The 26270-nt window shown below is 42.8% G+C and overlaps 1 protein-coding gene across 1 annotated transcript in view; it reads left to right on the top strand.

Annotated features, from left to right (window-relative positions):
* FRAS1 (Fraser extracellular matrix complex subunit 1) overlaps positions 1–26270 on the top strand; it is a 402680-nt gene that overhangs the window by 359216 nt on the left and 17194 nt on the right. Inside the window, exons 59-67 of the mRNA XM_087826788.1 lie at positions 6650–6855; positions 9899–10055; positions 11776–11976; positions 13746–13933; positions 14831–15106; positions 17384–17616; positions 19415–19575; positions 21933–22147; positions 25197–25347. Of these exons, the coding sequence (XP_087682914.1) occupies positions 6650–6855; positions 9899–10055; positions 11776–11976; positions 13746–13933; positions 14831–15106; positions 17384–17616; positions 19415–19575; positions 21933–22147; positions 25197–25347 (1788 nt within the window). The remainder of the gene's footprint in view (positions 1–6649; positions 6856–9898; positions 10056–11775; positions 11977–13745; positions 13934–14830; positions 15107–17383; positions 17617–19414; positions 19576–21932; positions 22148–25196; positions 25348–26270) is intronic.

Below are 26270 nucleotides of genomic sequence, written 5' to 3'. Positions count from 1 at the left end.
TTTCTTCTGGAAGTTTTATCGTTTTAAGTTTTGCATTTAGGTTTGTGATTCACAAAATGGTAACTTTTAACCATGAACAAGATAACAGTTACTCCAGATTCCATGTTACTTCAGAGTTTACAAAGTGATCTGTTAAACATGATCCCATTTGCTCAGAACCCGTAATTTCACTTTGTTTCTGTTTTGTAGATAAAGAGTCTAAGAATTAGGGAAGAAACAGTCACCAAGTCTAGTATGTGGAGGAACCAGTGTACATTCTAGGACTTTGGGCTCCAAATCCATAGTCTTTAAACTACACTAAATCGTCCTATTTGTGGTCCAATAGTAGAATCTGTGGGATTTTTTTTTTCCTTAGTAAAGTTAAAAAAGAATAAAAAAGGAAGTTCAGTTATTTTCTTTATTCTTGAAAAGGCTTCATATTCTTTTGCATGAAAAGATATCTAATTTCCCTCTGATGACGTGGAAAGTGAATGCATAGTCAGAAGTCCTAAAATTTAATCCCAGCCCCACCACTTCCTTGCTCTTTCAGCTTTAAGGTTATTGAGCCTCATTTTGTTCACCTATAAAAAATATAAAGACCTAACCTTACAAAATTGTTGTAAGGAATAAACTAGATAAAATATGTGAAATTACCTACCATAGTATCTGGCACATAGTAAATTTCATTACATGTTAACTCCTTTTCTTCCTGACACATTTGTAATTTATTACACTTGCCAGTGGGACTCCAGTAACACATAAACTTCGTTGTACTCTGATCAACACAGAAGATTGTTTTTGTATTTTATTGACAGGCATTAGGATTGCAAACTTAGAAAATAAATATGTTAAATAAAATATCACTTTTCAGGAAGACTACAATAATATATATTCAGCCCGGAATTTATCCCAAAGGAAGAAGTCCCCAAACCTATTTCAGTGACCCCATTGTAGTGTTCGGCAATTATTTCTGTGGGTCATCCTTGCTAGTGAGCACCAATCCTGTTGAGTCACTTCAATGTGCACATTCTAGGGCAGAAGGATCTCACTGGCTCTTCACATTGTGAAACTAAGGTTGAATAATTTAACATCACGCAGAGAGGAGGTGATGGAGCCAGAGTTAAAACCCGGGTCCATTCTATCCAAGCCGAATCTTCTGGTTTTATACCCTACCCCATGCTCACTTCCCATAGTACAGTTTTAGCTGGCCACTGCCCTCTGTATAACAGTGCGTAATGTCCCTCAAGATCCTTGTAAAGTCAACTTTTAGCCTTCAGAAGCGATCTTGGCTCCTTTCATCTTTTTTCCACCAGGCTGATTTTTCAGTCCCTTAAACCACCCTTTAAGTAGCTCATCTCAGAACATGTTTCCGTTTTTGTCTTCTCCTGCTCTGGTACCTGGAATCAGGCTTTGGTGTGGGCCTGAGGAATGCTGAGCAAGGCCAGAAAGGCCTTGTGGCCGCCACCGCACCACACTCCTGGGTAGGCAGCTGTCCTACCTGCTCATTGACTCAAAAGAACCGGAGACAGGATTTCTCCTAAGTCTCGGCCTTAACCACTGCCCGTAAAGAGGCCATCCCACCCCCGGGGTGGTATTTCACTCCGTTTGTCAGTTACTAAGGAGATCGGCATGTAACAGCGCGTGGCAAGTTCTCCATGCCCAAGACTGGCACTCAGCACTTGTGTGGGTTACAGAGCAGTAGAGAGCAGAGTCCCACAGTTCACCCTGGAACACAAGACACACAGATGAGAAGGTAACTGTAAACTGGGTCATGCGTGATGACCATTTTCAGACAGGTGTTGACAGTAGTATCCCGTGTGAGCCCGTGAGCCTTCAGAGAGTGGTTTCCAGTTCATATTCATGCCCCACGCTGGTGGAACTGAACCCAGGGCCAGTGCTCCTACTTCCTGCAGCGATCATAGTGCCTTTAGGGCTGTCAAGAGAATGACGGGAAATGACCTGAATGGAAGCCCGACCTGGGCTCCACCCTTTCTTTGTGTGCCATGGACCCCCATGTGTAAATTTACTCCTGAACACTCTCCTGTTGTCTTTTCATTGTCTCTTGCCTCAGTCTCCACTGGCCTGGGGGCTCCTTAAAAGCAGGGACTGTTCCCAGCAGGCAATCATGAGACACATTCACCCACTTTTTTTTTTTCTTTCTTTCTTTCTTTCTTTCTTTCTTTCTTTCTTTCTTTCTTTCTTTCTTTCTTTCTTTCTTTCTTTCTTTCTTTCTTTCTTTCTCTCTCTCTCTCTCTCTCTCTCTCTCTCTCTCTCTCTCTCTCTCTCTCTCTCTCTCTTTCATGTTTCTTCCTTTCTTTTTTTCATTTATTTTTTGCAGATAGGAGTGAGGGTTAGCTTGTTAAAGATTTAAAAAGTATCTTTACAACACAAAACCCAAACATTGTCACTCTACTCATTTTTTAAATTTCTATTGAATTTATTAGGGTGACATTGGTTAATAAAATTACATAGGTGTCAGGTGTACAGTCTATAACACATCATCTATATATTGTATTGTGTGTTCCCCACCCCAAGTCAAGTCTCCTTTTACCCCCTTAACCCTCTTCTACCTCCCCAGCCCCCATTTCTCTCTGGTAATCACCACACCATTATCTGTGTCTATGAGTTGTTTTTTCTTTTTTGCTTAATCCCTTTATCTTTTTTACCCAGCCCTCCCCCAACGCTCTCCGCTCTAACAGCTGTCAGTCTGTTTTCTGTGTCTGTATGTCTGTTTCTACTTTGTTTGATAGTTTATTTTGTTCATTGGATTCCACATACAGTGTAAGTGAAGTCATATGATACTTGTCTTTCTCTGACTGGCTTATTTCACTGAGCATAATACTTTCCAGGTCCCTCCATACTGTCACAAAAGTTAAGATTTCCTTCCTTTGTACGGCTGAGTAGAGTTCCGTTGTGTGAATGTCCCCCAGCTTTTTAATTCACTTATCTACTGACGGGCACCTGGGCTGTTTACAAACCTGGGCTATTGTAAATAATGCTGCAATGAACATAGGGGTGCGTGTAGTCTTTTGAACCAGTGTCTTGGGTTTCTTCAGATATATTCCCATAAATGGAATTGCTGGGTCATAAGGCAGTTCCACTTTTTTTTTTTTTTTTTAAATATATCTTTATTGATTTCAGAGAGAGGAAAGGAGAGGGAGAGAGAGAGACAGAAACATCAATGCTGAGAGAGTCATTGATCGAGCCCACAACCCGGGCATGTGCCCTGACCGGGAATCGAACCCCGATCGCCTGGATCCTAGGTTGACGCGCACCCGCTGAGCCACACCCGGCCGGGCGGCAGTTCTACTTTTAATCTTTTGAGGAACCTCCACACTGTTTTCCACAGTGGCTGCGCCAATCTGCATTCCCACCAGCAGTGCACCAGGCTCCCTTTCCCCGCACCCTCACCACCACTTGTTGTTTGTTGATTTGTTGATGGAGCCATTCTGACAGATGTGAGGTGATATCTTATTGTGCTTTTAATTTGCATCTCTCTGATGATTAGTGACGTTGAGCATCTTTTCATATGTCTATTAACCATCTGTATATTCTCTTCGGAAAAATGTCTATTCAGGTCCTTTGCCCATTTTTTAATTGGATTGTTTGTTTTTATTGGTGTTGAGTTGTATAAGTTCTTTATAAATTTTGGATTTTCACCCCTTATCAAATATATCATTGGTGAATGTGTTATGCCATTCAGTGGGAATAGAGGGAACATACCTCAACACAATAAAGGCCATATATAGCAAACCCACAGCCAACATCATTCTCAACGGGCAAAAGCTACAAGCATTTCCCTTAAGATCAGGAACAAAACTGGGACGTCTGCTTTCACCATTCTTACTCAACATAGTGCTGGAAGTTGTAGGCACAGCAATCAGACAAGAAGAAGAAATGAAAAGCATTCACGTTGGAAAGGAGAAAGTAAAACTGTCATTATTTGCAGAGGACATGATACTATATAGAGAGAACTGTAAAGATTCCACCAAAAAATACTAAAATTGATCAATGAATGCAGTAAAGTAGCAGGATACAAAATAAATATCCATTTATCAGTTGCATTTTTGTGCACCAATAATGAAATATCAGAAAAGGAAACTAAGAAAACAATCCCATTTACAATTTCATTAAAAAAATACCTAGGAATAAATTTAACCAAGGACGTAAAGAACTTGTACTCATAAAATTGTAAGACACTGAAGAAAGAAATTGAAGAATATATAAATAAAGTGGAAGCATATACCGAGTTCGTGTATAGGAAGAATTAACATCATTAAAATGTCCATACTATCCAAAGCAATCTGTAGATTCAACACAATTCCTATCAAGAGACCAATGGCGTATTTCACAGAACTAGAACAAATATTCCAAAAATTTATAGGAACTGCAAATGACCCCAAATAGACACAGAAATCTTGAGATAGAAGAACCAAGTTGGAGGAATTATGCTACCTGATATCAAACTATACTACAAAGCCATAATAATCAAAATAGCATGGTACTGGAATAAAACAAACATATAGATCAATGGAACAGATAGAGAGCCCAGAAACAAACCTGCACCTTTATGGCCAATTAATATTTGACAAAGGAGGCACGAACCTACAATGGGGTAACGATAGTCTAATCAATAAATGGTGTTAGGAAAATTGGATAGGTTACGTGCAAAAAAATGAAATTAGACCACCTTCTTACACCACACACAAGAATAATCTCAAAATGGATTAAAGACTTAGGACTCAGAACCATAAAAATCCAAAAAGAAAACATAGGCAGTAAAATCTCAGACATTTTTCGTAGCAATTTTTTTTCTGATATTTCTCCTGGGGCAAGGGAAACAAAATAATAAACAAACAAATGGGACTACATCAAACTATAAAGTTTTTACACAGCGAAGGAAACCATCAACAAAATGAAAAGACAACCACTCTAGCTTTTAACTCCTCTGACTTGATGCCTGTCAGGCCAGCAAGAAAAATCAATGCAGAGCATTAGATAATCTGCCATGAGCAGAAAAGCTTTCTTGCTTATGTTGCTTTTCACTGGGCGACAAGCTTCCTCTTGTCCTCCTGTGCTAGGTCATGACATTGCCACCCACTTTTCAACAGCACAGACCATTTTACTGGATGACAGAGCCCTAAATGGTAATTGTTCAGGGCCTAATGCTAATGGTGTTAATTTTCCTTTAGGTGTGGTGTTCTGGGTTTTTCTTAGTAATAAATGGTAACTGTTAGGCTTAGCGCAGATCATGGGTTTGTTTTACTTTGCTGCTGCCAACAGTTCTGAGCAGTGGGCGGGTTGGAAGCAAACAGAGCTTTCTGCATATTGACTTGCAGGATACTTGGGTGTTCAGCCCTTTGGTTCCCTCCTTTAGGTTTGGCAGGGCATACCCCGGACACAGCCAGGAAGGAGGTGTCTGCAGCTGTAGGTCAGCTTCCTGCAGCCCCAAAGACTAATTTGTCATAGGACCGGAGGGACTACCTCTTTGTATTGTTCATTAGGAAATTAATAACCGGCGGTCAGAATGTTCTGGGAAGGGGCAAGCCTTAATGCGGAGTATTACCATGGGCATTGTAGGAAGTAAGGAGAGAAAAAACTGACCCTTCATATTGAGAAGCCTGGGATAGGGCAGTATATGAACCATATGATACTAATTCCTACCAAAATTTGAGTGCCTGCTGTGTGCCAGATCCTGCACTGAGCACTGTACTCACATAATCTTGTTAAATTCAATACTCCTGATAATTCTATGAGTTAGCTATTAACATTTCCAGTTTACATATTGAAGAAACCCAAGGCTCATAAAATCTAAGTAGATTGCTCTATGTCGTAGAGCTAATAAGTAGTAGGGCTGGGATGGAAATTCAAGCAGGTTTACTCCAACGCCCTTGTTTTTAACCATGATTTGGCTGCTTTCCCTCCCTAGTGTCAAATGAGGCCTTGTGAGTTATGAGAACAGGTAACGCTCCAGCAGTGGTCACAGACTGGGGGTCTGCTAGACATTTCAGCATGTGGATGTGTTTTGTTTGGCCCAAATAGCTTTGACCTATATGGAATTTCTTTTTCCTATTTTAATGGGTTGCTATTTTAAAATTTAGGAGCTAAGACATAAAAATCCAGATAAGATATTGGGCTTTGTTTAAAAGTAGGAAGATCTGCCAACAAAAAACTGGAGCTGAAAGTCAGCTCCTTTAAGCAAGGCCTGTTCTTTCCTCTTTGCCAATGTCCCAGCTCCTCCCTGTTATCTTCCTGGCCCCAGGACCAGTGTGAGTGGTCATTTCTGAGCAGGCTCACACTGCTATTTTCCTATTGTAGCCTTAGAAGGGAAGTGAACTTTTTTGAGTACTCAAGTCTCCATTAAACTTTTTCTTACACCTGGCCCATTTCTTTACTTGCATTACCTGTCTGCATTTGGGATGGTGACCATAGCCTGAAGCTGGGCAAAAACAGGTACAAAATGTATTTATTCTATTTTATTGGCACCACACTCACAGTGGAGACAATCCCCTTGTCCTGAGAGCAGCAACCACGCCTTGAAACCTGCTTACCCCCTGTGACTTGCCTCCTGGAGCCCTCCTGCCACGTGGCCACTGAGGCCAGCGAGGGCTGTGGCCACCTCCCTCTGTCTCCCTCCAACGATGCCTCCGTCTTTCCTTCTGCCCCCCAGTGCCCAGCATGCAGTTTGCCAAGGATTTGCTCCTCGTGAAGGAGAAGGAGGGTGTCCTGCACGTGCCTATCGTTCGGAGTGGGGACCTGAGCTATGAGTCGTCGGTGAGGTGCTACACTCAGAGCTACACAGCTCAGGTCGCGGAGGACTTTGCGGAGAGAAGAAACGCAGACTCTTCGCGGATTACGTTCCTGAAAGGGGAGAAGGTAAGAGGTTGACGGTGCTGGAAGATGAGGTTCTCTTCGTCCTTGATGCCTTTATCTGTCCATAGTGAAGTAATTGAGACAAATTCTGAACAGCCTGGGACGTTTCTTACTAATTGACAATATTTTTAGTGATATCATGCATTTTTTGTGGCTATCTTCTTGGTCTCCCACCTAAAACCAAATACATGTGTTATTGGTTGAGCTGGGAAATTTAGGTGATGTGTAATATTTTTGGAATTTAACAGAATTCAATGAATGAGGCCCCTCTTAATTTGAAACAACATTAGAGACGAAGAGATTCCACCAGTGTAACCTAAAGGAGGAAGAGGCAGTTCCCTGATACCTGGGCCCCTTTCCCAGGGCAGCCTACATCCTAATAGGCCCAATAGTCTAAGACCAGATAGGCAGGCAGAGAGCAGATTCAAGTCAGTAGAATAGGCTCTTGGCGACGTGCTTGAATAGCAATGCACAGTGCATGGGACTCCTGAGTGACGCCAGGCACTACGCACGGCTACGTCAGACTCCACGCTTGCAGCTCAGTGTCTGCCAAAAATATATAGCAAATAAGACTCACGGTTTTCCATTTTTGGAACTCAGCTGCGGGTGGTTGAGTCCACTGTACCCTTTGGTTCAAGGCACAAGTCCTCATTAGTTAGTTCAAGGCCCTTCTTTCATTTTACCTTTTAATTTACGCCTCTTCTTCAGTCACATTCCCTTCCCCACCTCAGAGCTCATCAATCTGTTGTGTTTAAAATATCTTTTCATTTGTATTTGTTCTTTAAAAATGCTGCTTTTGTGTGCATAATTTTTATTTTATAAAATAGCTATTATGTTGTGTCTTTTTCAAACTTTTACTGTGTCTACCCAGCAATATGTTTTATTCTTCCATGTCATGTATGTGTACATCTAATCTGTTGCTGCAAACTGTCGCATAGTATTTCATGCTGAGCTTCTACCCGCCCGCTCTCAGCAACAGACAGTGAGGAGCCACAGGGATAGCCTTCGGTCCCCTCCTCACACTCGGCCACCGCTACTAATGCGCAGTGCAAATCCTCATACACACCCGCTCGCAGGCGTGAGGGGAGTTTCTCTGCACACGTACCCCGCAGCCAAATCGCTGTACCATAGGGCGTGCGTGTGCTTAATTTAAAAAATAGTGTCCGAGTACTTTCCAAAATCTCACTAGCGGTATGTGAGGATTGTTATAACCCAACATCCCTATCAACACTTAGCATTACTCATCTTTTGACTTTTCGCTAATCTAATATGCATAAAGTTATATCTTGTTTTAATTTGCATTTTTCTAATTAATGATGTTTTATACACTTGTTAACTTATTGAGCTTCCTTTTATGGAAATTTATTTTTGCCCTTTTTTCCTTATTTTATCATATTGCTGTCTTTTCCTTTACTGATCTCCTGTACCTTCTTGAGTATCCTAAATATTGATTCCTTACCAGTTAGACATTTTAGATATTAGAGACACGCTTTCCCTTTCTGTCGCTTATCTATTACCTTTGACTGTGGTGTTCTTAATTGAACAGAAGTCTTTGATTTTGATATAATCCAATGCATAAAATTTTGGTTTTATGATTAGACCTTATGAAGTTTAACATAAGAAAACCTGGTATCCATCCATCCCACTTCACCTCAAATTCTTCTTCTGTTCATATTTAATAAAAATAAAAAAGTGATAGCTTTCTTCTTTGGGACTCTCAGTCTTTTACACATTTATGACTCAATAAAGCCCCATCTCAGTAATATGTTTTATAAGAATTTTACTGGTGGAAAGTTGAAACATGTTTAAAAATACACACAAATACAACAGATGCAGTCTTAACCTTTGAGTCTACATGTCTGTATTTGCTTTAAGTTCATAAAAGGATTCTCTACCCATCCAAGAGACAGTTTGTCATTCAATAAAATTATAAAGAAATACAGTCTAATAGTCTAAATGTTACCCACATGACATTTTATCTATCATTATTCATCAGTACACTTTGGAATCTTCATTTTCTTGGCTTGCTAAGCAATATATCTTTAGAACTTGTCATTCACTAGTCTGCCTGCTTTTAAAGATATTCTGAAGAGTCACTACTAAATTTATATTTTCTATAAAGAAATTGTTACTGTAGTAAAGATATGGTAGGAAAATAAAAGAAACACTCTTCAAGGATCTAAAACCAGGTTAGCAAGCCACATATAATGTTCATAGGTATGTTCTCCTACTATTTAGTATAATTAGGAAGTATGAGAATGAAATTTCTCTATACCCACATAGCCTATGCAATACGGTAGTATAGTAGATTTTAAATGGTTCAACTAAAAATAACCCTACTTATCACAAGAGGCTACTATCAAGGCTGCTCTGTTATCTAAAATGTTATGACCTTATTTTACATTTCTCAAGGACACAATCCTCAATAGAGAATCATCAGCTTGAGAGACACAATTTCCTTGCCTCAAACAGGGATTTAGGTTATGTTCCGAGACTCAATCAATACTCAGCAGTTTTCGGGTGAGACAACATTTGGCAGCACATTTGAGAATTCTGCAGCATTTAAAGGTGTCTTTAGCCTAACAAGAAGCCTCTCTAAATTCTTTATAAGACTATTCAGTTTTTACAGTGGAAAAGGAAGGGTATTCGGCTCTCCAGGAAGTCTAATCCATTTGTTAGACCCCCACATCAGAAATCTACCTGTCATGACATGTGCAGGTGCACTGGGCCGCCTGGGAACACGTGGGACAGCAAGCAGACGTCCTGCGCGTGCTCATCAGTGGGTTCTTCGCTGGATCTTCTTTTCCATAACTCATTGCCTGCCAGTCATTCAAAGTGGTTTGGGATGTTCTTATACAAGGGAGGTCCCACATAGGCGTGAACTCTTAGCTATAAACATTCCATTTTATAAATGAAACAGTTTGGATTCTTTTGAATTTGTGCTGACTCTTTGATGCTGCAAAGAAGAAGTCATGTTCTAGGAAAACCAAGCAAGTTATCAATATCTCACTGCCATTGTTCATCAATCTTGTGCCTTTGACTGTAGGTGAAGAACTGTACTGTCTCTATCCATGATGACTCCAAGTTTGAGCCCGACGAACAGTTCAGGGTCTTCCTCGGCCATCCTCTCGGAAACCACTGGAGCGGAGCCAGGGTTGGGAAGAATAAGATGGCCTCCATCACCATATCCAACGACGAAGACGGTAACCGCTGCCCTCATGCGCACCGACGGCACACTCTGTTCTCTCCTCATGTCATTCTAAGTGTTTTGAAAGATGGCAGGTCTACAAAAGTGCCTACTGGTAACAGTCATGCAGGGTTTACTAAAATGTTGGCAGCAAATGATCATCACCTCCAAAGCTCCAATAACTTTATGGGTATTTTATATCTCATTATTCCATACCACACTGCCAAGCGCTAGGGAGTGAGCATGGTTAATAGCTAGGACAGAGACGCCAAGACAGACAGAGAATAAAACTAGTTAAGTCACTGAGTTCAGGAGCAGGATTAGAAATACAATCAGGATCAGCTGAATCCAATGAACTGATTTAAACTCTGCACCTTCCTGGAAAAGTCTGATTTCTCGGTTTTCGTTTCTTTCATTGACTTGGCCTATTAACCTAAAAAACAAAAACAAAAAAAACACCTTAAACTCTTTGGTCAGGTGATAGTAAAGAGTGACCCAGGCACCAGAGAAAACAAAATCTGTTCCAAATTAGGACATAATTGTTTTATTAAAATAGATATTTTAATGAGTGAATAGATAATATGACAAATAGCAATAGCAATTTTACTGAATATTTACTGTATGCCAAGAATCATGCTATGCATATGTAAAATTAGGGACCAGTTTGGACACTGGGTAAGATAAGGAAAGCCAGCCTGGAGGTTGAATCACTCCTTTACCAAGGAAGCTCAGGCTCCACCCCTGCAGTGACCCTCTCCCGGTCACATGGAGAACCCAATGGTGGAAGCTCAGAGACACACCTAAGTTTCAAAGAACATTCGTTTTAAAAACTAGGCAGCCTCAAATGAGGCTTATCTTCTATGATTAGAAAGAATTGACTTTCTGAGGGAGAAATGAACATAGAGACTAGAAATTTCTGCAAAATTTTGTATATTAAAAATGGTACAAAATGTGTAATTGCTCTGATGTTTATCTCTCTCTGCCACTACCACTTTGTCCTTATTCATAAGAATGTAATGGGGAGAAAAGGCACAGTATGAATATTTTTTAAAAATTGTCATGTTATTATTAACCATACCCTAGCAAGAATAACTTAAACCAGATTGGGTTTGGAAGACTTCTGTTCCTGAATTATTGTTGTAGCCAGTCACGAGGACTACCCACTCATAACTAAACAACCTGTGAGAAGTTAGGAAAAGCTGAGGGCGGGGGAAAGTAAGAGCACCAGGCGGGAGGGTTCACAGGACCAGAGATGAGAGATGCACTGGGTAAATTTAAGTCGTATATAAATGAGGTAAGTTATTAACCTTAGAAATTCATGTATCATCAATGAAAAGGAGTTGATTCATGGACTCAGTTGATAGAATTCTATCAGTTGCTTACTGGACTCAGTCCCTTGATTAATTGTGCACATTTTAAAACATTCTGTGAGTTGGCACTCCTCGATGGAAGTGGGCATCATGCCTTCCGAAGTCCTTAAACATATTTCTCTCACTCTGTTGTTCTTAATAAGATATGTATGAGAAACAACTTCTACAAAACCACAAATAAATTCCTTTTCCCCAAGCATTGCTTAGGGATAAATACTGATTGATTTTCACAACTGTAAGCCATTTTGTCTTTGTGTCGTTAACTGAAAAACTCCCTCTTGTCATTAGCAAGTGTTTCCATTGGGGTCAGAATCGTCTGTGCTTGTCTAACTTGCTCTGATTCCTTAACCCATCATGTTTCCTCAGCCCCCACCATTGAGTTTGAAGAAGCTGCGTACCAGGTCCGGGAACCCTCGGGGCCAGATGCCACCGCCGTTCTGAACATCAAGGTGATCCGCAAAGGGGATCAGAACAGGACGTCCAGGGTCCGCTGCAGCACCCGGGACGGGTCGGCCCAGTCGGGTGTGGACTATTACCCGAAGAGCCGCGTCCTGAAGTTCAGTCCCGGTAACTGAATGCAGGCCCCTGGGGGTTTACTTCCTAGATAACCACATACCTCGTATTTGAAGATAGGAATGAGCAGGAAAATGAAAGAGGAAAATAGTCATTCCAGTAGCATAAAGTATTTTTTAAACACACATTTGAGATTGCAGGAGTCTAAAATTTTTAATTAGTAAAAATTGTACGGGGAAAAAAAAATAGACCAGTGACTTTGGAACATCCTTGGCATTTTGCTTCATTTAAAAGGATTTTTGTTGTTGTTGGCCTGTGATTTGGCTAAGTAATAAAAGCACTTAGTTTTTAAAAAGTGTATGTGACTGCCCAGCCAGCATGGCTCAGTGGTTGAGCATTGACCTATGAATCAGGAGATCACGGTTCGATTCCCAGTCAGGGCACATGCCCCAGATGCAGGCTTGATCCCCACTAGGGGGAGTGCAGGAGGCAGCCGATCAATGACTCTCATCATTGATATTTCTCTCTTTCTCTGAAATCAATAAAAACGTATTTAAAAAATATTTTAAAATTAAAAAAAAATAAAAAGTGTACGTGACTGCCACAATTCAACAAACATTGGTACAAACCACTGTGCTAGGCCCTTTGAGCCTGGCTTACTAAAATCCAGAAGGTACACTTTCTGTGCTCAAGTGGCTGAACATCTACTAGGAAATGGGACACCCTATTATGGAATTTCCAAAACAGGTTTATCCTAGAGAGAGCTATGGAGACAAGCCAGGGAAGAGGGAAAGATGGGATTGAAGTCACAACCAGCTAGTGAACTGTCTGATGTATTAATTTGATGAGAGGAGTGAGACAGGGAAGGAGTTGAATTATATGTTAGGTTTTATTTCCACAGAACTTTCTAGAACATTGTAAGGTGAAAAGGCTAATGTAGGTGATGGCATCATTTGTAATGTAACCAGAAGTGGGCAACAGTGTTAGAAGTTCTTTTCAGAGATGTCTTGGCAAGTGGAGGGAGAAAATAACTCCCTCAGAAGAGAGTTTGGGGGTCTCTGTATGTCTCTCTTAGGCCCCTGGAGCTTTGGGGCTTTGGGCTCCGTCCTTTGTCTGTCTGGTTGGTGTTTGCTGGGATGTGGGTGCCCTCCCTCCACGCCTGCACAAGGACATCTCTTCTGAGTGTCTTTTTCATTTTCTATATAAGGATCTAGGGGAAATATGGGTCTTAGAAGTAATCAAGCCCAGGAGACGAAGAAGGGAACTTTACAGCCAGGGATATTTGCACCTGCAGAGAATCATTTTAGGCAAAGGAAGGGTGTTTCTAAGATTCTAACACTCCCCCTTTAAGGCCAACAAACCACATTCTCAACTTTGCAGAGACTGGCCTAGCAGATAGTCTTTGAGCTATTGCTCCTCAGGAGACAGCTCTGAAAGGCGTCTGCGAGCACCTGCAGCCACACAGGTGCTTATGCCTAAGTGTAAAGGGGAAAGAAAAATTAAGCAAAAAAAAAAAAAACCCTCATAACCAGGGTGAAGTGCATTTTGGATCATAGATTTTTATCACTGCCAGTTAGTGTCAGGCAGGGGCCATTAACCCTCATGCGGTGCTGAATAGTAAATCTGCAATACTGAGCCTCTACCGCAGGTGGGATTGGGTCTGTAAAGCAGATTCCCCATTTGAGATGGGGCCAATGTGATCAGCAGCCATTGCATTTGTAGAAAACCCCTAAAAGGAAAGGGCATATTTAAACACAAAGCCTTGTCTTAGGTCAGTCACCTGACCAGGACCTCTTCTGTCCTGTGTTTTGTCTTTGGCGAAGGTGTGGATCATATCTTCTTTAAAGTCGAGATCCTGTCCAATGAAGACCGGGAATGGCATGAATCTTTCTCACTGGTGCTTGGCCCAGACGACCCAGTGGAAGCCGTTCTCGGCGAAGTGACCACTGCCACAGTGACAATCCTGGACCAGGAGGCGGCAGGGAGCCTCGTACTGCCAGCACCACCCATTGTGAGTTGCTTGGCGGGAAGGATTGCTTTTATGTCGCAGTGACCAGTAGGCAGAGCTTGAAGTAAGCAGGACTCCCAGTGCTATACGTTTTTTCATTCCTCTAACACAGTGGTTCTCAACCGGGAGCAATCCTGTCCCCTCCCCTGCAATGGCCCCACCCTCTCCCTCTGCCGCCACCTCCATGGGGCATTTGGCAATCTCTGGTGACATTTTTAGTTGTTATAACTGTTACACTGGGTGCTATTAGCATCTAGTGGGTAGAAGCCATACTGGCCACACACATAGAATTAAGTATCTGTAGAAATGCGGCACCGTGATTCCCAACTGGGGGATGTATGGAACGAATGCACTGACTTTATAATGAGGAGGGAAATGCCTGGAGGTTGCCACAGGGGGTGTAAGCCATAGTAATGAAGCAGGCAGAGTAAGTGTCCTAACCTCCCCTGACTAGGCTCAGACTAGAAGGACCATTCCCAAATGTGTCTCTTGACTGACCATGGAAGCAATACACTACCTCTATCCACTCCTACTCTGCCGTGTGCTACTGCATACCATTAACAATTTAATGCAACTTTAAACTAGTAACTGCCATTCATGATATAGCTTCATTTACAGTGTGCAGGAAAATAAAAGTATTTTCCACATGAGTGATAGAGCTCTGCCTCAGGACTAATGTTAGTAAGATAATAAAGCTTTTAGCTGGGTAGCAGGAAGATCTTCTCCGCTGCCTAAGGTCTGCAGTATCTTCTGGGGATGCTCTGTAAAGCACTGTAAACTCCTATTATATTTTCGAGAATCCCTGGAAGTTAAGGGATCTTGTGGGTCCTGCAGAGCCTTAGTTCTCCAACCTTCCCAGTAGCCAACCCAGGCCGAAGCTTCTTTGTTGCTCCTTTGCAGGTTGTCACACTTGCGGACTATGACCATGTGGAAGAAATTACCAAGGAAGGAGTCAAGAAATCTCCCTCTCCAGGCTACCCGCTGATCTGTGTCACCCCCTGCGACCCTCATTTTCCCAAGTATGTCATCACAAGGGAGCGCTGCAGCGAGGCCGGCATCAACCAGACATCTGTGCAGTTCAGCTGGGAGGTGGCCACCCCCACCGATGGCAACGGGGCCCGGTCTCCCTTTGAGACCATCACCGACAACACACCGTTTACCAGTGTCAACCACATGGTAGGTCTGGGGTCTGGGCCTGGTTGCGTTGGGAGAGAACTGGTATCTCTCTTTGTTACTCTGACTCTGTCAAACTCCCTAAGACCCATGTGTGGCATTTGGAATAAAATCAACAAATGAACAGTTACACACAGTACACACACAGTCTTTTTATTTTTATATTTAAGGAAGGTAATATGGTGTTGTAGAAAGAGCTGAGCTAGTATTTAGACAGCCTGTTTACAAATCTTAATTCTGTCTGATTTTAATTATGTGATGTTAAGAGGTGGCTTAACCTCTCTGAGTCTCAGTTTCCTGATCTGCTAAATCATACCTCTTCCAATTAGCCACTTGACAAGGTGGTTGACAAATCAGATATAAAAGTGACCTATAAATGGCATTAGTAAGTCAAAGGTTCCAGGCAGGTACAATTAATGATTACTTTTTGTTCACATCTCTTTAATTGTTCAATAAGTAGTAGGCTAAAAACGCCTTAAGGACATGGACCAAGGACATATACCACGTTTGTATATCCCAAAGTGACCAGCACATTGATGGCACATAGTAGGGACCAGTTATCAGACAAAAAAATAAAATTCGTATTGAGTGATCAGTGTTTTACAGTCTTGTCAGAGAGCATGAAAGGGAGTGCACAGTGTAGTTGCTGTCTTCAAAGAGTTAGGACACCAGATCAACACCTCGGCCACCACCAGAGAGCAGCCAAGAGGGATGGTTGTCCCAAGCTTAGGAAGAGTGCACCACAGAGACTGCCCAGCGCACCAGGGCAGTTCATTCCCTTCAGAGAGAGCTGGAAGCAATGGAGATGCAGGCTCAGCCCAGTGTCTCGCACAGAGTAAGCACTCAGTGATTTTTGACTGAAATTAGTGTACTTCATAATATTGGAAATTGGAGAGATGAATTTCTCTCAGTTTTTTTCTATTCAACCCACAGTTTGTTCTGACTTCAATAAGTGCATCGCTTCAATGGGATAATAGTGGGGGGAGCTATTGGACATAGATGGGAGGCTTTGGATAAAGGGAGGTCACTCATGCCCATGGCTTTGGCGCAGCTTATTCAGAAAGGCTAGAAGGTTAAGTCTTTTTCAACATAACCTAGCTCACATTTAGAATATCTTCTATCTTATTAAAATCCTGAAATGGTAAGACTTCACAGTGTACTGATTCATAAGTACCTAATTCTTCATTCAACAAAACCATGAAGGGAGCTTGGTCTGATTTGAGCCAAATACACATTTTTCACAGGTACCAAGTTCACAATTTTACTTTATATTTCAGTTTTCCTTCTTGCAATGAAGTGGTGACTAATACTTTTACTTTCCTTTGCTCTATCTTTATTTCTTCAATTATTTATTTAATATTACTGTATTTTATGCATTTGTGTAAGCTGCCTCAAATCCCTTCTGAACTAAGTCCATGTATAAATAAACAAATAAGGTGTTGTCAGCTCATTAAAATTTTTAATGGAAAAATCTTCTTTAATTTTTAATAGACTTCAATGAAAATTGTTTTCATGGGTAGAATTTATAAGTTTGTATGTTTGCTTTGTGGGAGGTCTATGGCACACAGGACTACTAATTAGTTCCCCCTGTTATTTGCTTCTCTGTGTGTCTGCACACATAACCTAAGAGTCCTGGTCACCTACCTTGCCTCTGCATAGATCGAGTTAAGCACTCTTATGGCTTCTGCATGTCTGGGAGCATGAAAGAGTCTGTAGAAAGCCCTTCAAAGGCCAGTAGGTGTCAGAAGCCAAGTTCTCAGCATCAAGGCTGCATGTTATTGTAACCCTTGCAATGTGTATGGTCATCAGGAGGGGGCTGGAGGAGGAAAAGCAGTAGGAGACAAAGAAAACTAAGAATGCCTGGGAAGAAAGCGTCGTTCCCCTGCATCCTGACACCACGACATAAACAAAATTGACTTGGGGGTGCCAATGGCTCTTGCTTAGAAGGGCTGAAAACCAATTGAGCGGTCCTTATGCTGAACTTAACATATAAAGAGAACAGCACTGTGCCGTCTGGGCCCTTGCTTCCCACATGTCTACTTGCTCAGTGTCTGCCTTACTGACTTAGGCTGTGAGGACTCACCGCTCTGTGCATAGTGCCTGGCTCCTGGTAGACTCAGTACTTACGTGGTGGGTAGATGGATGGATGATGGGTGGTGGATTGTCTTCACAGAGCATCTTGTACCAGGAACTGGTTGTGTCATATCATCCAGAAGATAGATTTTAAGGAGCTGGGTAAGTAGTGTACACACATCTGAGGTGTTTCATTCTTCCCCATAGGTCCTGGATAGCATTTACTTCAGCCGGAGGTTCCATGTGCGTTGTGTGGCAAAGGCTGTAGACAAAGTGGGTCACGTGGGGACCCCCTTAAGGAGCAACATCGTCACTATCGGAACAGACAGTGCTATCTGCCACACCCCCGTGGTGGCTGGGACCGCGAGAGGCTTCCAGGCTCAGTCCTTCATCGCAACCCTGAAATACTTGGATGTCAAACAGAAGGAGCATCCGAACAGGTCAGGCTGCTCTGTCCCTCCGGCAGTGAAGGGTAGCGTGAGTCTCGGCTGTGCTGGGTGTGTGTTCTAGGCAGGGCAGGTCTAAGAGCGATACTTAGCAAAATAGGTGTAGTGGTTATGCATGTTTCAAAGGCCCCCTAAGATCCGGCCCCTTGCCTGTCCTAGCCTCATGTCCCTCACCTTGTCATGCTCACCTGCCAGTCCACCCACGGACAATCACCGTGACTTCCCAGGGCCTCAAATTCCAGTGGCATTCCAGCTATGTCGCTACTCCTGACTCCAGATCTCCCACCCCCTTCCACTCAGTGTAGTTAGGTCCAGTTGTCCTACTATACCTAGCTCATGGCATCTCTTCTAGGAACTTTTTCATCGCCACCTTCAAGTTAATTTGGAAGCCCCTCCTTCCAGCTCTTCTGGCACCCACATGCCTCTTTCAGAGCATTATCATCGTCAGTTCTCTGTCCCCATAACAGATGGTGAGGGCAGGGACCATGATTATTTGTATCCCCTGTGCCTAGGACATTTGCTTCTTGGCACCTCTGAGGACAGATATGCTTTTATATTTTCCTGTGCCACCATGATTTTGGTGGAAGATGAATACTTTCATTTTTGTATAGGAAAGAAAGAAGTCATGTATGTTGCACATATTCATTAAACCTCATAGTATTTATATGTGTGCCTTTATGAGCAACTGAGTTCAGGGAAAGGGGTTCATTTGCATGGGGAAAAAACAGATTTGAATATGTGGCTAAGAATATGCAGATTCTTCTTTTGTTCCAACAGAGTAAAATTTATCTTTGTTAAAAAGCAATAACAGAAGTACCCAGGGCACTACTGACCAACAGCCATTCTGTTTATATTCCTAAATTCTAATTCCTCGTATTAATATGGGTCTTTGCTCTGAGAGATAAGCTGCAGAAATTCAAAACGCACCTCAATAAACATTCTGGAAATTTAAACTTGTACAATGAAAAAATGTAGCCTCTAACTACAAGTCCACTGTGGTGTAGTCTCAACCAATATTTATTAAGCTTATATTTTATTTAGAATTGCAAACTACATACTCTAGAGAAACAAAAGAAGGGAAGGAAATGGTTCTGGTCCTCAGAGTGGGGAGGCAAGATAAACAGTCTGAAAACATACAAGAAGTAGCAGCCAGTGTCAATAAGGTACAGAGTGTCTGGCACAAAGGCACTCAGATGCTGAGGAATGTAGATGGGGGGATGCGCAGACTGAGGCCGGGGGGGTTCTTTCAGCCTCGGGGGACAGTGAGCAGTGGGATATTACCGCTTCTAAGATACTTTCCTCCATAGGGATATTGGCTTTAGCATTTAAGAGCTCAGTGATGTCTTTTTATTTTAAAAATACATTTTTAATACATATTTTTTAAGAAATACGAGTGTCGACCCTGCCCAGCCTACACACACTCACTGACGGAAGGGGAGCAGCACCTGCATCCGTCACTCAGCTTTGGCTCGTGAGGAAACAAAGCTCCCATTTAAAGCAAAAGAAAACTTTAAAGTAATTTGGGGTCGGGATGTTACCTTTTCTTGTATTGAACAAAAAAATCTATGATCTTGACTGCTACCGGGCCTGAGTCTGAAGGACCTCTTGGGGGAAAAACAACCCTCCGTGCGCAGCAGAGCCCCATGGTCAGAGGGAGACCTTACCGCATGGAAAGCTTTGGGGGACAAAACACTGGGAAACTCGCTGGTGAAGGCAAAGCGGGCTTTGAGAAAGAAATGCGCCGTACGAACCGCTGACAGCGCGCCTAAACGTGTGTCCCTGCCTCCCCCAGGATCCACATCTCGGTGCAGATCCCGCACCAGGACGGGATGCTGCCCCTCATCTCCACCCTGCCCCTGCACAACCTGCACTTCCTGCTGTCCGAGTCCGTCTACAGGCGCCAGCACGTCTGCTCCAACCTCGCCACCGCCCGCGACCTGAGAAGCGTCTCAGGTGAGGCGCGTCCTGCACGGCACGGTGGCCTCGCTCAGCCCTGCTTGTCGTGACTTCCCAGCCCCAAGATCTGCGGGATTAGTGGATTTCCTTCCCAGCAGGCCACCAAACCTAAGCCGCCCAGCAGTGACAGGAAAAGGCAAAAACAAGGACTTTGGAATTAAACCGACAGGTTCACATCCTTGGTCCACTACCCATGCAACTGAACAAAAGTAGCGGGACCTCCCCCAGCCATTCTTTTCTTATCTAAAACAGGAGGAAACAGTGGATACCATTGAAGGCGAGGTTAAATGCACCAGCATTTTTATCTTTTTTTAATTAAAAAAACAATTTTTTTCACTTACAGTTTACATTCAATATTGTTTTATATTAGTTTCAGGGCACAGCACAGTGGTTAGAAAATCATGTACTTTACTAAGTGTTTCCCCTGATATTCCCAGTACCCACCTGGCACTGTACATAGTTATTACAATATCATTGACTGTATTCCCTCTGCTGTACGTTGCATCCCTGTGACTGTTTTGTACCTACCAGTTGGTATTTCACAATCCCTTCATCTTTTTCACTCAGTCCCCCAACTCCCCTCCCCTCTGGCAACCACCAATCTGTTCTCTGTATCTATGAGGCTGTTTCTCCTTTGTTTGTTCCTTTATATTGTTCTTCAGATTCCACATAGAAGTGAAATCATTTGGTATTTGTCTTTCTTTCACTGGCTTACATGCGTTGACATTTTTAAAGTGCAGACCGTGGTAAATTTTCCTTCCTTCCTTCCCCTCTTGTGAGCATGTTTGGATCTGTGCCCGAAAACCCCATTCTCGAAGCATCTTTAGGAAGCTCAAGTGCAGATGTTACTTGTTATAGGATGTGTTATCCGGGAGCGGGAGCATAGATGGAGTTGGGAGCCAAGATGTTTATTAGGAATCAAGCCTGTGCAAAGGAAGGGGAGGAAGCAGGACCGGGCGGAGGGAGAAGCTGAGCTGCAGTGCAGCCTGACAAGGCCTGGACCAGCTCCGCTGGGAGCCTGGGAGAGAGCCGACTGGACTGGACAGACCTTTCTGCCCACCCCGCCACCTTTCCACCTGCCTGGGTCAGTCCCTGGATGCAGCTAGGGCCTGACCCCGGGCTGAGCGGGCCTGACCTCAGGCTGAGCGGCCCTAAGGCCGATGCAGACCTGGAGGAGCTGACTGCTGGGGTGGAGCCTGTCCCACTGCAGACATGTCACTTTACTAAGAATCCTGTCCCTTTCCATTTACCTTAGCAAGTGCTCCTTCCGTGGGCTCCTCCTGCCTTCCCAACTGATGAGTCATTTAACAGTGTTTTTGGAGATCGAAAAGCATTCGTATGTTCTTTCATATTCATTAAGCATCACTTCAGGGAGGGACGCTCTTGATACAGTAGAAATTAGTTGAGTGTAAATTATTCCCAAGTCACTGAGCTACACTTGCAAGTTGAATTGGTCCACACATGCAGCTAGTGAAAGAAACGCACTTGTTTGTAGGCTGAAAGTTTGCACCTCTTTCCACTTAAACAATTCAATTCAGCACGTGGAACTGAGATCCTAGTCCTCGTGGCGGAGGGTTGGGTGCTGTCGGACAGTCGAAGAAATGTATGCGCTCCCTCAGAATGCTGTAGCTGCTTTTAGGACTCTAGGAACCTCAACCCCGACGTTCTAAAATTGTGTCTGTATTTAGCTCTCTGCTGCATAAAGGTCTTCCTTAATTTAAAGTAGTTCAGTTGCTTGGCAGCATTTGATCCAATAATTTTTGCCTGTGTCAGGATTTAGTCAAGCATCATTAACCAGATATTTACTCATTAACACAAAATTAAGACTTTTTTCCCAAGAGTTCAGGAACTTTGTGGGGGGCAGGGGGCAGTGCATAGTCAGATGTTTGTTGGCTTTACATAAAAGCTGTTTTATAAAAATCGGTCTTAGAAAAATAATAACTCATCAACAAATTATATAGTAAACCCATTTCTTCAAGGACTGATTGTGAGGCACAGAACCAGACTTGCCAGGCGTGACAGGCAAAGATTCAGTGTTTTCTTTTCCAAGATAAGCAGGGCCACCGAGCTGTCTTCAGTTATGGAATCATTTGTTCACCTTTTCTTCCCGGGTTCCTGCAGACCCGTAGGGGAGTCTGTGAACCCAGTCGCTCCCACAGGTGGCAGCAGGCAGTTAGCCAACTCCACTGCCTTCTCCCCGAGTGTGCTGGGAGCCCCGGGGGCTCTGTTAACAGAGCTTCAGGTGGAGGGAAAGCTCCCTCAAGGTCAGGTTCTCCCCACCCAGCTTCTGGACGGCCAGTGAGAGGCAGGTCTGCACCCTGAGTTACTGTTTCTTGTCCTTCCCTCCCCTACAGATGCAGGGTTCCTGGATGACAAGGTCTATGACAGCACAGCCATGGGGCCTGGCTACGACCGCCCCTTCCAGTTTGACGCCAGTGTCAGGGAGCCCAAGACCATCCAGCTCTACAAACACCTCAACCTGAAGAGCTGCGTCTGGACCTTTGATGCCTATTACGACATGACCGAGTTAATCGACGTCTGCGGGGGGTCTGTAACCGCCGACTTCCAGGTGGGTGCTCCAGGCCTTGTCTGAAGGCTGCGCACCTGGGTGCCTGGTGAAACCTGTTTGTTCCTGAAGCAGCTCAGTTAACATGTTGCATCCAGTGGCCCCCAGAACTGCCCAACCCACTCGGGGAGTCTTCTTTATGAGGCCCTCAGGTGAGACCTCAGCAGCAGCGCAGCTAGAGAGCCTCCCAGAGTCCTTGAAATCAACTAGGTGGAAAAGTAATATGGAAAATGTTCCAATTAATGTGGAAAAAATGTACTGTCTGACACAGTCATTTATATAAAAATCTAATATTTACTTTTCTGAGTATATATGTTTTTTCCTCTGGGTATATTTTGGAAAGCCAGAACGATTTATATTTTATGGTAGAGTTATTACTAAGTAGATGTGTTCTCTTCCCTACCTGGGGGAATGAGTTAAAATGACAGGTAAGTGGAACATGTTGTCCTAAGACTTATGGAGAGATAATTGTTTAAAACACCTTGATTTCATATCTATTCTAAACTGGCAACCCTTGCAAAAATAGACCCTTTTTAATAGTCATTAAACATCAGTGACAAAAGAAAATTTTTCTAGCAAGAAGCCACAGTTCTAAGGCAGTTATATCAAAGGGACTAGGCTAATGCGTCCTCATAGGAAAATAATTCTAAAGTACGTTCTACCCAATTTTGAGCAATTACCTTAAAGAACTAAAAATTACATGTTTGGTCTTCATTTCAAATCAGGTTTAGCCACACTGAAAGAGGGAACTTGCAGAGGGACTTAGAGTAATCGTTTAGGGAACGTGCCTTTGAATCAAATTTGTTTTCTTTGCCATGGCTCTCATTTTGGTTAACTCTCATCTTGTATACACTACTGCCCTCTACTGAGTAGAATTTTGAGGCATTCTTAGGTTTTCTTTCAATTTTATATGCTACGTTCAATTTTGAAAATGCAAAACCGAGTGATTGGTTCCTTCCCTGGCCCCTCAAAAGCTAGTATTTTCTCTTCTTCATGATTTCACTTTGGTTATATTTTTGGCTATTTTTGATCAGACTATGCTTGAAAATCTCAAAGACAAGGATCTTATCACATATGTCCTACTTCTTATACCAACACAGAAAGACTATATACACAGGAATACTTCATTGTTGCCTGTTTCTTTTCTTTCTTTTTTTAATCCTTGCCTGAGGCCATGCTTAGAGAGAAGAAGGGGGAGAGAGAGAGAGAGACAGATGGACAGACAGGCACTTATCGGTTGCCTTCTGTAGCTCCCAGACTGGGGATGAGACCCGAAATTCAGGTATGTGCCCTGACTGGGAATCGAACCACCAACCTTTCAGTGCATGGGATGACACTCAGCCAACTGAGCCACTCCAGCCAGGCCATTGTCTATTTCTTTGAAAGAGTTGAAACAGCTGATATATGGTAGAAAGACTATAGAACTTGGAACCAAGCCCTACTTCATATCTTTATCAAATATCAGCAGACTTGGATGAGTCATAACCTCTCTGAACCTCATCTGAAGTAGTCACTAATAATCTCGACATGGGAAGGCATCTAACACAGTGTCTGGCACAAAATAGGCCTGCAGTAATATTTGTCAGGGATGTTTTTCTTTTTAATTATTAAGTTATATGAAGATTAAAAGAGAAGAAACAGAAACAGAGAAGGGAAAATTAATTTTGCCAGTCACCTGGAGAAGTTATATGGATTCTGATATCTGCAATTGTGAGCGTAGGGCAAGTGTATTTAGCAAAACCTGTATATTAGGGGGACAGCACATGGGTAAAACCCAGATAAAATCTGGGGATTTTCTAAAGAAAACAGAATAAGGCATTTCAAAAGATATTTTTAAATGAATGTGGAATTAATAGTCTTTTGAAAAAAATGGAATCAAATTTTAAATCCCTGACAACACTGAATATGAAAAAATACTTTAGAAAAATAAAATTTTGGTTACCTAAATATTAATAAAGCATTTGGCTCTTTCCCTTATTTACCTATGGAAACACTTTACATTTGTATTTTTGAACAAAAAAATATATAAGTTCCATAGTGTATTTGGCTAATGAAAAAGTAAAATTGTTTGACACTAAGATTTTTGTTATAAAAGAAAGATATATTTATGAAGAAAAATATAAAACATTTTAAAATATAATAAACCAGCTCCCCCACTCATACACATATGTATAGTTAGCTTCCCCATGAAGCCTCCCGCTCATGTTATTTTTCCACCCGGGTTTCGTTCATTGCATAGTAAAATAAAAGTTACTGAGCCAACCTAATAGCATAACAGGAACCCCCTTAGAAGAAGTGTTCTTTCAGAAGTATGGCATTCTGCCTTTTCAAAGCTACTGCAACACAACATTGTGTGAGGTGGGAAATTATCCAAGCATATGCAGCTCTGAGCTGTCGCTAAGTTTCCTAGAAATGATATCCAGATCCCACAACCTGTGTTCCTGGAGCAGGAGCTGCGAGTACTCACTAAACATCCAAGTCAGCCACACGTTCATCCCGAGGGTCCAGACTTGGGCATCTCCCTGGCTGGGGTTAATCCAGGCTTTCCTACTTTCGCGGCAAAGTACAGTCAGTGAGGGACTGTGTACTGACAGTACACCCCAGGTCTGCCTGGTCAGGCCTTTAGGGGTGATTGTGAAATCTAAAGTCTCAGCCAAGGCTTCCAGCAGCTAAACAGTGGAGACAAAGCTCCTTCTCACTCTTCGAAAGCTTTTGTTCAAGTGTCACCTCCTCAGAAAAGCCTCCCCAGCTCTCCCTACCTAAGAAACACCCTGGCCACTTCCCATCCCTTTATTTACTTTATTTTTTTAAATTGACATATCTTCCTTACTAGACTGTAGGTTCCATAAGGGCAGTAACTTGGGTCTTTTCACTGAGGAGAGCCCAGCTCCTAACCTGGTACCTGCCACAATCGTGGGCACTTCATTAGTAATTATTAATGAGTGAGTGACTAATTACGTGAGTGAAGATTAAACTGAGATGTGTTGATTGCCGGCCTTTTCACCCCGGGGAAGAAATCATCCTCCCTGTGTGCACACCGTTTGCTTGGCAGGTGAGAGACTCTGCCCAGTCGTTCCTGACAGTGCACGTGCCTCTCTACGTGTCCTACATCTACGTGACAGCCCCCAGGGGCTGGGCCTCCTTGGAGCACCACACAGAGATGGAGTTTTCCTTCTTCTATGACACTGTTCTCTGGAGAACAGGTACACCCCCTGACCTCTTAACTGTTCCACCTCATTGTCCAGCAAGATTAAAAGAAAAAAAGCTGAAGTAGTGACTTTTAACGGGAGCTGCATTCGTTATCCCGTTGTTCTGTGTACAGTCAAAGGAGGGCTGCCTGGGGCCTGGGAAGTGCACAGAACTGTGGTTCCTGAACAAGGCGAGGTCCGTACATGTTGACGCGGGAGGCCTCCAGCGAGGAGCTCAGCCAGATAGCCAGGGGCCCAGAGTAGAGGCGGGCAAGTAACAGGTGGGCCTGTACTGCCCACTAGGGGTCCCAAGGAGTGTGTGTTCTCTTGGAACATAATCATGTACATTTTCTTTTAGCTAAAAAAAGGTGTGATTCATGTTTAAGAAGCAAAAAGTGTTTTCAGATTAGATACATGGAAATAGAAAAATGTATCAACTTAGCTCACTTTATTCACTTGGCTTGGAGCTTGCTCTTCTGTTGCACTCTTAAAAGTATTTTTTAAAAGGACTTTAACCTTACTTTTATTTAAGGATTTCAATGCTGAATTTTTTTAAATAATTTTTTTAAAAATATGTTTTTATTGATTTTAGAGAGAGAGTAAGGTCTCCCCAACCCACCTTCTCCCCCTGCTACCACATGAATGCTCCTTAAAACTGAATGATTCTCTCCTCCACTCACTCCAATGGCTCTCAGTTATTTTTTGCCTTTTTCCCATTTTCAGTGTCCTGTACTTGAAATATTACCCCCAGTTCAATTCCCTTCTGCTGCTCTCATCCTGCCTCTCGCCCTCCCTAGAGATGATTTACTTGATCAGAGGCAGAGATACTGAAAGGCTGCAGGAGTTTTCTTTAGATAGGCCACATTTCTAGTCATGGAAAGGATAGTCCTTTCTTCTGTTAAATGATTTAAGCTCAAATCATTTATTTGCTTTATACT

Source organism: Miniopterus natalensis, chromosome 1 (genome assembly GCF_054644295.1).
Source record: "Miniopterus natalensis isolate mMinNat1 chromosome 1, mMinNat1.hap1, whole genome shotgun sequence".
Classification (NCBI taxonomy): domain Eukaryota; kingdom Metazoa; phylum Chordata; class Mammalia; order Chiroptera; family Miniopteridae; genus Miniopterus; species Miniopterus natalensis.
The sequence above is the reverse complement of the archived record's forward strand: the minus strand, read 5'-3'. Positions and strand labels throughout refer to the sequence as shown.